The sequence below is a fragment of the Drosophila elegans genome, unplaced genomic scaffold (assembly GCF_018152505.1).
Source record: "Drosophila elegans isolate 14027-0461.03 unplaced genomic scaffold, ASM1815250v1 contig_271, whole genome shotgun sequence".
Taxonomy (NCBI): Eukaryota; Metazoa; Arthropoda; class Insecta; order Diptera; family Drosophilidae; genus Drosophila; species Drosophila elegans.
Window position 1 is genome coordinate 1,154,127 of NW_024545647.1, and position 14,813 is coordinate 1,168,939.

Sequence of the window (14,813 nt, forward strand, 5' to 3'; positions counted from 1 at the left end):
AAAAATCATATTTTAAGAGGTGGACAAACGAATTTTTTTTTAGATTCTGAAATTTTAAAAGGATGGCAAACATGGCCACTTTTTATTTTTTCGAAAAAATTGTTTTTTTGCCTTCGGCGGCAAATGATTTTTTATTGGGTAAAAAGTTATGAAAACTTAAAAGTTCAATATTTTCTAAAGTTTTTACTTTTTCAAAATTCTAAATTCTTGCGATTAAAAAAAAAAATTTTAAAAAGTCAACTTTTATGTTTTCGAAAATCTTCGAAAATTTTCGAACTTCCCATATTTTCAAAACTGGAGGTGGGCAAAAAAACTAATTGGTGGGCAAAAGTGGGCAAAAAATGGGCAAACGATTCCGTTTTCAAATTTCGAAAATTCGATTTTAGTCGACCCAACTTTTTTGAGCTCGTCTAACGACATAAATCAATCCAATATTTATAAAAGATGTTCAATAAACAAGACATAGAGTCTACATTGTAGACTGCATTTTTAAAATTAAAACTCTGGTTCTCCCGTTTGTTTGTTAAAAAAAACTTTTGTTCTACCACTTTTTGAATAACCAGCCATTTTTAGCGGGAAAACAGATAGAAAAGCTAGATATCTCGCCCCACAACTTCTAAAGCTGTGGGTGTGTGTTGTGTGTCGTTAGAAAGATATTTTGAACCAATTACGATTAATTATTTCTATTTATTTTGAGTCCTTATTATTTTTTAGATTACTAAGTTTTTTATATATAATACATTTTTCTCATGAAATTCGCAATAAAGTTTATGTTAGAAAATGAACTGAAAATATCAGTACACACCACTGCTCCGTACGCATCGACAAGTAATGGACAAATAGAAAGGTTTCATTCAACCCTATCCGAAATCATGTGGTAACTTAAAAAAAAAAAAAAAAAAAAGAAAGACCCATAGACATGTTTTTCAGAAGCACAATCTCCAGTTCAGCAGAAGACATAGAAAAAAACGAGAAGAAATAAAATAGAAAATTAAAAATAAACAAACAGACGGATTATTTTTCCCAACACGCTTGGTGATTCCAATTCACAAATCATCTCACTCGAAACCGGATTAGCGGCTAAGCAAGACGGAATATTTAAAATCATCCACATCTTCAACCTACAAAGCTATGAAGAAACTCTGGCGAAGTAGAAGAATCATTTCATTCACTCACCTCATCCATCACAGCCATATCTTTCCTATGAACTAAAACGCATACTCCAAACTCAAAAAAGACAAAAAAGGGCAATAGAAGCAATAGATACTGCATGGAAATGGCTGGCGGGATCACCATATCACCACGAGTATCAGATCTTAGAAGATAAGATAAATGAGCAGCTAGAAAACAACAATAGACAAGTAGTAATTAACAGATTAATAAATCAAAAAATTAACCAACTTACTAATGCTACTAATGCAATTTTGAGAGTTAGCCAGAGCTCGGAAGAAATCGTAAATCAGAAAGCAAATTTTTTAAAGTATAAAATTTAATTAATAAAAGAAGAAATAACCAAAATAATATACGCAATTACATGGGCCAAATCTAACACAATAAATTCATTTGTACTTACGAACACAGTTACCAAAATAGTGGATGAAAAAGAAAAAAAAATTATTTTTTAACAATGAAGAATTATTGAAATTTGCTCGAATCAAATTAGCCACAAATGGTACCGACCTTATTTACATTATTCGCCTCCCAATCAATTATATTAAATATGAACATTTTTTAGAATGTAACAGACAAAATTTTGCAATAATTAAACCTTGTGAATCCTATAATGATAAGACTATTTGTAATTCAGAAAATTTGTCAGATTTAAGCAATGATACTTGCGTAAACGATCTCTTAAACATTCGAGAACCAGAATGTAAGACGATCACAATAAACATATACCGGATTTCAAAGAAATACTACCAGGCACCAGACTCGCTAGTTGGAAAACTTCTACAACTGCAAGGCTCTTTCATAATACAATACCGTAATTCGACTGCAACTATTGGCGAAACCACTTTCAAGTCAAGGGAAATCCACGTAGACAAACCAGAAGACTAAGTTAGAGTAAGTTCTCTCACTATAAATGGTCAAGGAACTCAGCATTAACAGGACAAAAACCCTGGAAATATTAAGAAGCAAGGCAAACATATAATCTGCCGTTAGCTACGGATCCGCCATCATCCTACTAGTACTTATAATGGGATCAATCACGGAACTCCTACGAAGGCGTAGGTCAACGGAAAGTACATCAGCTTCAGTGCCAGAAACGCAAGATAAACCCACACGTTCCGGACCTGTACTTTACTACGTTGCGACCGAGGAAAGTCGCGTTTAAGCAGGGAAGAGTTAACACCCAAAATAATGCAAACTCCCAGACAGAAGAAAAGAGTAAGCATTGATTGCACAACAAACAGCAAAGCAATGCCCTCAATAAAGTTCAAAAGAACTTAGACGCGTGCGCTGAGCTTGCACCTTGTGGTCAGCGATCTTGGGAATGCAGAACAGCCAATTTCCAAAGTTGATCGAACTCAACTAAGTGCTTACAATAAAATGCACCGGTGAACTACAATTTAGTTTGGCCAAAGGCAACGGCAACCAAGAGCAGCAACCAATAATATCAAAGAACGTCAGCAGAAACAGCAACAGCGGCAGAGTCGGTTGCAGCGATGGAGCGACGCGTAGCTATAATCAATATATGTTTAACTTAAGTAAATTAGTTCTTAATCCAACCCAATAAAGTGAAGTTTGATTTGTTTTTTTATAACAAAATTCTAATTAATCTTTTCACTTATATACACTTTATAGGGTCGGAAATGTCTCCTTCACAGCGTTGCAGAAGACTTACTGAAATTATAATACCCTCTGCAATTGTATAATAAAAGTCTTAACTAGACTGTTTGGTCGATTATATCAAATAACTTCCATTGGAACAATCGAAAAAAAATAAAAAAAAGTTATAGCTTTGCTGTTTTTTTTTTATTTCTTGTTAAATTTGATTAAAGTCGGACGAATTTATCATATAGCTCCAATCAGGGTTTTAAAAAGAACGTAAAGTTGAGCCAAAAATCATGTTCCAGAGTTTTGAAACATATACGAATATATATCGAAATTTATTTTTGACAAGGCTGCAAATGTATTTAAACTTTAGCTTCAATTCTCGTTTTTAATTTGTACAAGACTAGAACCCATTTGTTTTTATTAAAGAAGATCAGCACCATGAAGAGGAGTTGTTTCCATGAGTTGTATATAAAAAAACCGAAGAATATATTATTACTAATAATATGATACAATTATTAATTGCATTTAGAATTTTTCATAATCGAATTGGACTTGCATAGATTTCTGCTCATTCAAATAAGTATTAAATGATAACTAAGAAGATATGAATTGGATTGCAACTCCCATTTCAAAAATGCTGTTTTTATCTTGTTGATTGAATTTCTTTTTAACGGAGTATCGGATCGATAAAATTTTGGTGTCGTTGGACACGTATTTAATGCTATAAAAGTAAGACTTCATGCTCTACCGGCCAACAGTAGACATAATTTGTTCGCACTTTCACCCCCATTTCTCCGAAACCAATTGACTCTAAAACTCTTAGTATGCACAAACTGTTGTAAAAGTTATACCTTTTGATTGATACATCATTTATTAAGATCGGACTATTTTTTCCTTATTTCGAATATTGCGTATATATATAGTAGTCTCCTTGCACACGTTCTCCGGTGCTCATCGTCACTACATGTACTGCCTTCGTATATTAAGCAAGCTTATTATAGACTTCAATAATGGAAGCAAAAATTGTTTATTATTTTAAAACATAAATTATATGCGATTTTCAGCTTAAAATTACAACTAATTTTAGGAAACGTGACCTAAAAAATGGTGCCAAAAGCATTAATGGCCTTACAATTTTAGTTCACTTGTAACCTAAAGTTAAGATAAAAAATTGCATTTTTTATTTTTCCTATGTTAAAAATCGAACACGTGCCTTCCGCCTACTTCGAAAACAAAAAGCAGGATGTAGCGGCCCAAGAATAAGTTTTAAACATTTTTTTTACACCATCATACACCATGCCTTATGCTTGAATATTGTCTTGATTTTAATGGTCTGAATTTAATAGTCCTTTAAAAACAATGGCCTTTAAATGTAAATGGCCTAAAAAATATGAAAATTGTCCATTTATTGGTAATTCTATAATAGACTATAACTGAAGGAAACAATCGCCTTCAAAATTGGTCTATCTAAATTGTAAGAAATAAGACACATTTTGGTATTTTTAAGTAATGCATTACCTAAAAATTAAATTAGTCTACAAATTTTCTGAGTGTATACATTAATTATAAGTCCTTTTTAAGGATTTATTTTAAGACACACTGTACTGTGCGAATGAGCAGACTTGGTAAAGGTTTGACCGTCACGGTTTATTTCCAAAATTCAACTAACTGCTAAGTACAATAATTCTTATAACGAAAGTTAGCCCTATGCCCTAGAAGTGCTGACCCGGCTGCCCAAGCATGGTCTGGGTAGCCGCCGTTGCATCAGAGTGCATTGCGCTGACCGAAGCTTGGGATTTTGGCGACGTCGTTGTGCAACATCCGTAGGTGTCGCTGGTCTTGCATTATTTTAGTCGGTTATGCATGATCAGCTTGAGAACTTCCGTGTTGCTGTGAAACCGTATTACCTCCCCCCTTACTTAGATGAAGGACGTCCTCGGACTTCTTGAAGCTGTCAATAATAATTTGAAGGTCACGCTGACGTTGATCTCGCTGGCATCTATGGTAGAGTTTGTAAATAGTAAAGCAGGTGACCAAGAAGGCGATCATGGCCATTCCAGATATTATAGGCCGTGTTTCCAGTCCCTTTCTATTTCGCCAATGTAACGTAGGTTTTTCAAATTTAATTTTTGTAAGTATGGTAAGCTCAGTATTTCTTGATGGCCCGTAATGTTAAGGACTGTTGATGCAGCTGGGGCTGGTGACTTCTTAACGTAGCTCTTCAAGTTTTGGTATACGGTGTTATTTATTCTTACCTCGTCTTCGAATGTAATAAAGAACGTACCGGTTGCCAGTTGTCCATTGATCGTAGCTGTTCCGTCATTAAGAATGATGATGCCATCATCGATGATTGTTAGGTGTTCAAGGTGGCTGGTGCGAGTCGAGCAGTATGCGTTGCCTCCTGAGTGAAGTTGCTGTGCGCAGGTTGTGTAGGGCATTTCTCTGCGAAATGTTGTTGTAAGGGCGGTGCTGCAGTTTCCAATCGGCATGATTTTGTTACCGCAGTCAGCTATAGTATTGTCTTCAGCAAAATTAATAATAGGGCCGTTGTTTTCAACGGGGTGCAAGATTATCTTCTTACAAGCTAAATACGACTTAGGATATTTAAATATAAAGTGTAAAAAATTATTATTTAATAAAACTTTAATTTGAGCAACTTCCGTTAGATCAGTAACAGTAACATTTGTAGAATGTTCATTGATTAAATTTTGTAAATCATTTGAATCTAAAATTACGGGGATTATTATTCCAATTTTCGCAAGTGTAACTCACAACATTAAGGCTTCGAGTTCGGAACTAATTATTCTGTTTCTTGATAGCAATTTTTCATACAAATTTTCTGTATTTATCTGTTCTACTTTTGCCTTTTTTACTAAAATGTTTACTGTGTTTGTTAGGATATTTATTTGTTCTTGGGTCTTAGTGTAAATGTTTATCTGCATAATTTTCTGATTCTATGAGTTCTTTCTGCGTGAATTTAATTTCCTCGAAGTCATCGAAATCTGGAGTACCGGCTACGATTTTTAATGCGGTGCCTAATAAGTTGATGCTTCTAGCGTGTCTATGGTGAACATTTAATTACCTCAAATTGTCCCTATGTACCACCCTCCCTTTTATTAAGACTGTGGTCCCCAAGTCTGCTTCTATGGTTTCCTCGGTGTACAAATTGGAAAGTTTGTTTCCCAACCTCTTATTTGATTTTACGAGAACTTTGTCTCATATGATACTTGAATATTTCTGTCTTGTCTAGTTTTATTTAATCTTTGTAGTTGGATGTTCTGTGCATTTGAGACTTTATCTCTAATTTCTGCGTTAAGCTTTAGGTTGATGAATGAATTATGTCGATGGGTCGTTAATTTGTTACAGAGTGTAATGTTGTATTGTATTCTAAAGCCGCGAGGAGTAGTAATTCAACCGTTTCCTTAATACCTTTTTTGATTTTTAAATACAGTGCTATTTCTGTTAGTGAACTGTGGAATCTTTCCACTTGTCCATTCGATGTATTGTGAACAGGCGGTGCATTAACGATTTGCACGTTAAACCGGTTGCTTAAAAGAGACCTAGTTGTTTCGGATTTTATAGTGGGCTCATTTTCGCAATATATTGTTTTCGGTCGCCGGTAGAAATTAATAAGTTGTAAAATCGCGGTTTGCACGTCTGCAATGGTTCTGAAAGCGATTGGTTGGACAATTGAAAATTTTGAAAATTTGTCTACGCAAGTTAAAAAGTATTTTTTGTCTGTTGAAAATATGTCAATGTGTAGGATTTTGCCTGCGTACGAGGTAGTAGGTGTTTCTCCGAGAATCTGTTTCTGAGGGTGTCTATCGTATTTTGCCTTCTGGCATATTTTACAATTTGCGACCACCTCATTAGCCATATGAGTCATTTTGGGAAAAAAATAGTCTTGCAAAATCTGTTTCACGTTTTCTTGAGCGGCCCTATGAGCCCTGTTATGTTCTGACACCGTAATTTCTTTTTTCTCATTTTTGTCTTGGATGTCAGTCACCAAACGGTTCGTGTTGGATAAATGCCAGTACTGCTAGTTCGCATAACATTGTATTGACTACGTATTTTTTGAGCACATCGTATACTTGTTTCTCTATCCGAGAAATATAAAAGATGTCGAGTTTTTTTCACGAAACATATTGACCGTTCTAACTGAAGCAGTTCTGCTTTCTTCTATGATTACCTGGTTCCGAAAGCAGTTGACCGGTTTGTCTGTTTTTTCAATAGTGTAGGTAAGTGATAACTCGCTATGTATTGTGGCAATATCTGACTGGGCATCCTCCTCTAGCGCGTGGATGTGCTGTCGGGACAGTGCGTCAGCGACGTAGTTCTCTTTTCCTTGCTTATAAAAAATTTGGGCGTTGTGCTCGTCAATGAAAGCTTTCCAGCGCTTAATTTTTTCTTTTGGATTGCGATCTGAGACGGCGATAGTAAGTGGCTGATGGTCAGTAAAAATGTTTAAATTTATCACGCCGTATAGATAATTCCTGACGCTTTTTAAGGCCAATACTATTGCTAATAACTACCTTTCGCTAGTTGCAAAATTAAGTTCCTTGTCCTTTAAAGTTCGTGATATCATGGTTATGGGTTTTCCGTTCTGTGACAAGACTGCTCCCAAACCAAAAGATGATGCATCTGTCGTCAAGTCGAACGCTTTTTTGTAATTTGGATATAATAGCATTACGTTTTCAGACGCGAGAACACTCTTAAGATTTTCAAATGCCTAACAGGTATTTTCTTTGATTGTCCTGCACTAACCTTGCCATTTCCTCCTTTCAGGATGTCACTTATAGGTTTTGCAATATATGCAAAGTCTTTAATAAAACACCTATAGTAACTAGCTAGTCCGAGAAATGACCTGACATTAAATAGTGTGGTCGGTTGTTCGTAGTTACGGATTGCGTCTACTTTGTTATCGCATGTTCTTATGCCTCCGCGTGAAACCACGAAACCTAAGTACTCTACATTTTCTACTCTCATGTTGGCCTCATATAATTTGTCTAAGACCCATGCTATGTGTTTCACATGCTCGTGCATATTTTCTGAAAAAATAATTACGTCGTCGACGTAGACATAGCATGATTTCCCTATTTGTTCCCTGAGCACATCGTGAATGGCTTTCTGAAATATGCTGGGTGCATTCTTCAATCCAAAGGGTAGTCTACAGAACTCATATTTCCCATTTCCTACAGAAAAAGCCGTTTTTTCTCTGTCGTTTTCGGCTAGTAGTATCTGGTGAAAATCAGACTTTAAATCTAATGTGGTAAAGTACTTTGCCTTTCCTAAATTTGCCAAGAAAAAACTACGTTCGGGATAGGGTATTTGTCATCTATTGTCTTCAAATTAAGCTTTCTGAAGTCTATTACTAGGCGTTTTTTTGTGTTTCCCTGTTCATCGGTCCCTTTTTTTATCTACAACCCAAACAAGGTTGTTATATGGATACCGAGATGGTCGGATTATGCCGTCTCGTAATAACGCTTGTGTTTCTGTATTTACAAAGTCGGACACGCCCATTGGGTATGGGTACAATTTTGAATATATCGGATCTTCATTTTCTGTCCGGATAGTACCAATAATGTTAGTATTGTACGGCAGCGCTTCGTTTGGCTCTGCAAATGCACCCGTACGGTTTCCTGACATTTCCTGAAATTTTTCCAACATTTCCTGTGGTACCACTATATCCTCAACTTTTGTAAAATTAACATCTGCACATTTCAAAAATTTAATTTCCTCCGAACTGCTATTAGTTATTAACTTTTTTTCTCTTAGCTCAAGTACGACGTCAGTTTTTTTTAGTAGGTCCAGTCCAATTATTCCATCAAACGTTGTTAAGTTTGGTAAGTTTGGTTTATATTAAAAAGGTGTATTATACATTTTTTGTTTATTGTGTTGCGACCATGAATTGATTTTATAGAGAATGGTTTATCTACGAAAATAACGTTTTTTAATTCTTTGGGTTAAACTTAGCGTCTGTCGTTTCATTTCTTTGTTCAGCCCTTTGGTGTTATTCTTCCGTGGTACGTGCAAAACTACTTGCGAACATGTATCGCTCATGCTAAGCGTCTACTTCTTGGGCTAATGCTAAAGTGGAAGGAAGATCGGTTGGTCTTGCCGAAAAAACAACGTAGCTAAGCGATTTTCTTATGCCCGAGATAAATACTTGTAGCGCATCTGCTCTGTATTTTTCGTTCAGTGTGTTTTAGCTTCCGTGTTGTCGTAGGTCATAATTGTTTTGTTTATTAGCAGAGTCAGTTTTTTCTCTACTTCGTCATAGTACTGCAGAAGTGTCATGTTTCCTTGACGGAGTATTGACATCTCCTGTTCTATTAAATATATCGGTCGTTTGTCCGCGTATGTAAAGTCAAGCCTGTTAATAATAGCCTTAAAATTTAAAGGCGTGTCGAACGACGAAAGAACCATATCGGCTGAGCCTTTTATTTTGTTTCGGAGAATGCCTAAGGCTTGGTAGTGCTTGGAACTACCATCATATTTTTCAAATACTTTATAGGCGATATGCGCCGCATCCTTATACGTTTCTGCTTCTGGTGTGCCGATATTTACACCGCCTAATCGCTTCTGAAAATCTTGTAATTTTTTCTCAAAGCCTTTTTCTTGCGCGCCATTATAGATGGCGCAGCCTTTTCTTGCGCAACTGCGCCATCTATAATGGATTTTAATTGTTCACTGGTCAATGCCATGCTTGAACTATTTTGTTGTGAACTTTCCGCGGTATTTAGTTTTTGAAATCTGTCTAATAATTCTTCTATCTCTCTAACGCTCATATGATTTTAACACAAAGAACAAAGAATTTAGTTCCTTTCGCATTTAATTTATTCTAAAAAAGGTTTCCGAACTTGTTTTACTTTTGACTGAGACTCTTAGAAAATCACTTATTTAATATTTTTAAAATATTTTGCAATTTTAAAATAGTGGGAATATCAATGAACACTCTACTTACATGGTTTTTATTTGATTATAAAACTAAATGTTGTTGCCGCTGTCGGTGTCTTCCTTCTTTTAATTCAGTTTCGCTCTTGTAGTCGTTTCTGGTTGTTTTTATTTGGTTGATTTGTTGTTTTTTTTTTTTTGTTTTAGGTTTTTATTTTAACGTTGAATCGAGTGTCTTACGGTCGCGTTTTTTTTATTTTACACGTGTCGAGGGTCTTACGACGCGTTTTTTTATTTAACACGGGTCGAGTGTCTTACGACGCGTTGGGTGCCAACTAATTATAAGTCCTGTTTGAGGATTTATTTTAAGACGCACTGTACTGCGCGAATGAGAAGACTTGGTAATAGCGAGGTTTGACCGTCACGGATTATTTCCAAAATTCAACTAACTGCTAGGTACAATAATTGTTATAACGAAAGCTAGCCCTATGCCCTAGAAGTGCTGACCCGACTGCCCATGCATGGTCTGGGTAGCCGCCGTTGCATCAGAGTGCATTGCGCTGACCGAAGCTTGGGATTTTGGCGACGTCGTTGTGCAACATCCGTAGGTGAAGCTGGTCTTGCATTATTTTAGTCGGTTATGCATGATTAACTTGGGAACTTCCGTGTTGCTGAGAAACCGTGTTAACTTATACTGTACCATAAGAAACTATTTTACTAATTATTAACAAAAAACGATTTTAAAATTTTATTAATCTTATACAAACTCCAAATTTCAGGTATTGGATTTTTCGTTCATGGGGCCGAATTGGAACTAGTATTGGAAGCTCTAAGGTTGAGGAGTTTAACACAAGTGATTCTGCTAAAAAAAAGTTTAAAGATATATATGCTGACAAAACTGGAAATGAATTCGAACAACGAGACCAATTTGTTAAAATTACCGGTCGTATGTACCCAATAGAAATGCAGTATGATGATGACCCAAAGTGGTTAACTCATAGCGGTCGGTCTGTTGAGTCTAAGTTAGAAATTTCATTGCAAAATTTAATAAGGCTCATGTTTGATGTAGAATCTATGAATAGAACTTTGACAGAGTTTCAAATTGACATGAATAAAATGCCTTTGGGTAAGCTTAGTGTAAATCAGATTCAATCCGCTTATAGTGTTATAACAGAAATTTTTAAATTAATAGAATCCGGAACAAGTAATGCAAATTTAATTGATGCTACTAATAGGTTTTATACATTGATTCCTCATAACTTTGGAGTTAAATCTCCAACATTAATTGAAACACATAAACAAATCGAAGACTTGCGACAAATGCTTGATTCATTAACTGAGATCGAGGTTGCCTACAGGCTAATCAAAACCGAAGACGCAACTGATAATATTAATCCTTTGGATAAACATTACATGCAATTAAAAACGGAATTAGTTCCACTAGATAAAAGTAGTGAAGAATTTTCAATTCTAAACAAGTATGTAAAAAACACTCATGCTTCTACCCATAGCAGCTATGATCTTGACGTTGTAGATGTGTTCAAAGTTGCTCGCCAAGGGGAAGCAAGGCGTTATAAACCATTTAAGAAGCTACATAATAGAAAATTGTTGTGGCACGGATCTCGGCTTACCAATTTTATTGGTATATTATCGCATGGATTGAAAATTGCTCCTCCAGAAGCACCTTCAGCTGGCTATATGTTTGGCAAAGGCATTTATTTTGCAGATATGGTGTCGAAATCAGCAAATTATTGTTGCACAAGTCAACAAAACTCAACTGGGTTAATGCTTCTGTCCGAAGTTGCTTTGGGGGACATGATGGAATGCACTGCAGCAAAATATATTACAAAACTACCAAAGGACAAACACAGTTGCTTTGGTCATGGTCGCACAATGCCAGACCCGAAGATGAGCTATGTAAGAAATGATGGAGTCGAAATACCGTTGGGGAAAGCAGTCACCACTGAGAAATTTCAATCATCGTTATTATACAATGAGTACATAGTGTATGATATTGCTCAAGTTAACTTGCAATATTTGTTTAGAATGGAATTTAAGTATAAGTACTAAAATAGTTTAAACTATATCTTCTTTCGAAACAAAAAATGTATCTACTTTTTATATTTACAAATTTATTGGCGCTGGTTTGTGCTTACATGAATTAAAGTATTTAAAAATTCAATCAAAATAATTGTTTGTTTTGTCATTTAATTTGCACAATTGGTTGTTTTTTCAAACTGATGCCTTCCGGTCGGTTTTGAATTGTTAATTTTCAGGCTTAATAGGAATTGAGTTGTAAAAAATTGGGAATATCGATGTTGTATATTTTAAATAACGCAAATTCTGGGGGTAGGTGCGCCAAAAAACAAACATTTTGATCATTTAGCGTCCATTTAGCGTCGCTTGTGATCGGTTGCGTTTACAAAGAGTACAAACGGACTGATTCTTCGAAATATGTGGTTGCTCGATTGGATTTTAATGTTCTTAACAGTCAATGCTGTTCTATGTATTTGAACCGGTGAAAAACCAAATTTCAAATAATCCAAAGCAATTTAATAACTTTAATAAATGTTTTTTTCCCCGGTAATAACATAAAGATATCATCTAATGGAATTAAAAACCACAAAACCACAACAGAAGGGCTTCCAGGGTGCGTGCTTAAGTTTTGTGCCTTAACTTTTTATAAACCGATTCTTAAACTGTTTCAATTGTCTACCTCAAGATCAGTTTTTGAAACTTTCTGAAAAGATTATTTTATTATTCCGCTCCATAAAAAGGGAGGATCAGATGTACAAAATAATAGAGGTATTTCTAAATTGTCTGCAATACCTAAGGCATTTGAGCGCATCATTACTTCTCATTTGTAACATAATATCTCATTATCAACATGGTTTTGTTAAGCGAATGTCTACTACCACGATCATACTTGAATTCACATCTATTATAGCTAAAGAATTTAATAATACTATACAGACTGATGTTATATTTACAGATAAACAGCTTTTGATTCTGTTAACCATTCTCTTCTTTTATTTAAATTAGATCAGCTCGGGTTTTCGAATAATCGTTCAACTTAGATTTCAAGTTATTTGAATGTAAGAACTCAGATGGTTATTTTTAAAAACGCAGTTCCAATATGATTAACGTAACATCTGGAGTGCCTCAGGGTAGACATTTGGACCCATTGCTATTTACTTTATTAATGGGGTTAGGATACTACATTGTTGGCCTCATTCATTGCTCATTTTTTGTTTTAACTATTACGTAAGTGCGAGGAAGACAACCTATGTCGATTCCAATGAGCAATGAATGAAGAAAATTGTCAGAACCGATACCCGATAGTAAAAAATATGAACCGGACTTTGGTAAAAAAAATGCCATTCGATGAAATACCACCGGGGTCGATTGGAGTTGATGACATAACGGAATGAAAAAGCGAGGCTTAAATATATACGAAATATTTTTGACCAGTTAAAGGAAACAACAATTGTCAAGCAGTATCCATATAGTTGTCTCTAAATCCAAGGACCAAGTAATCCGTCAATGAATGAAGCGAAAAATGTAATGTCATACCCATACCATCAATGATCTTCCTTTTGTCTTAACAAATTAACGAGTATTAATGTATGCTGATAATGTTAAACTTTATTTGTCCTATAATAATTTGCAATCTGGTTTCGTTTTACAGTCTGATATTGATTTTTTTTAGGTGTCAACCTATTAAATTTGAATTGCCTTATATGTAACGTAATGCCCTTTAATAGGGGGATGAGGCTATTAGTGTTCTTGGATTTAATAAGCGATGGTCAAAAGAATTTGACGATCCTTATACAACAAAATTATTATTTACTTTCCTTGTCCGTCCTAATTGAAGTACAAATTAATAGAGTAATGAGGTCAAGCGAATAAGCGAATTGCCGTCGGTAATTGTCTTTGCCCTATTTGGGCAATCACACCCCTTAGTTAGGCGGTCGATCTCCTGGCTTGGGCGACATACCAATAAGTGAGTGCAATTAGCACTTTCTGGACATTGATATCCTCCCCGTATTTCTTAATATGCTCCAGGTTACGCTCACTCAAGCGGTGAAGGTATGGAAGGCTAAGTATGTCGTGTTCCAAGGTGATGTTCAGGGAGTTCGAGCTAACTACTCCTGGTGCCCTCTTCTGGGCGGTGTCGTGATTGACGTTCCGGGTCTCGTTAACTCTTAATGAAGGTGATGAGCTGAGTTCCTCGAAAGTGGTCGTAAGTGCCATTGTCCACACTCACACGAGCCGGGCGATCGTTTATGATGATGAGTCCATCATCCACGTAGGTGACGGAGATGGAGATCGCTGTTTTGAATATCGCAGTGCACAATTCCTCCAGCGTGGAGTTCCAGAGCGCATGATTTTCTCAGCGCCAGTTGGCAAAATGTGTCTTCAGGTGACACAGAGTAGTTTTTGACTGTGTGCATCTCTCTGTTGCAATCCGCTGAGTATTGTGTCGTGGTGTGACACGGGAAAAACTGTGATTTTGACGCATGCTGACTTGATTTTAGGAATTCTAATGATGAAATGGAAAATGTTAACGGATTGTAATATTTTAACGGACGCAAGGGTATCTGTGGGCTCCTCGATCCACACACTTTTAGGGCTGCATGATCTAGAATGCTAAAGCTAACGATAATGATTTTAGCAAAAGCTATTGCTAGCGATAAATTTTGTAGCTCCATTGCAATCATCCTATTCCGAGACAATAAGATCTCGTATAGGTGTCCCAAGTCAAGATGGGATTATTTAGCCGACCTCAGAATTTGATTGACAGTGGCGGAGATACTATTGATTTGTTCTTGTACTTTGTTGTTTATATTTATCTGTCTATTGTTTCAAGGTCCTCCGCGTCTGGCGTTCCCGCCACTATTTTTAACGCCGCTAGCCTATGGTGGATGATCTATGATTCGAGCAGGACACGCAGGTGAGCGAAATCTACGCTAAAGAGCTTCTGCATGTGTGACTGGGGAAACATGTTAATCGTGCCACCAGTCTCTTCTACCACGCGGCTATACTCTAAGAGATTCGCTGAGTGTCTCACAATTGCGAATTCTTCCCATACTAAAATCAATGATGGGAATGTGCTTGACCTGCGAGTAGTCTGTGATGTG

General features: G+C 36.0%; 1 protein-coding gene across 2 annotated transcripts in view; it reads left to right on the forward strand.

Moving 5' to 3' along the window:
• Positions 1-11,860, forward strand: part of LOC108138359 (poly [ADP-ribose] polymerase) — a 96,809-nt gene extending 84,949 nt beyond the window's left edge. For both annotated transcript variants that reach the window (XM_041708573.1, XM_041708574.1), the window contains one exon: positions 10,452-11,860. In XM_041708573.1, coding sequence (XP_041564507.1) covers positions 10,452-11,742 — 1,291 coding nt within the window. In that variant the 3' untranslated portion in view covers positions 11,743-11,860. The remainder of the gene's footprint in view (positions 1-10,451) is intronic.
• Positions 11,861-14,813: the final 2,953 nt, after the last annotated feature.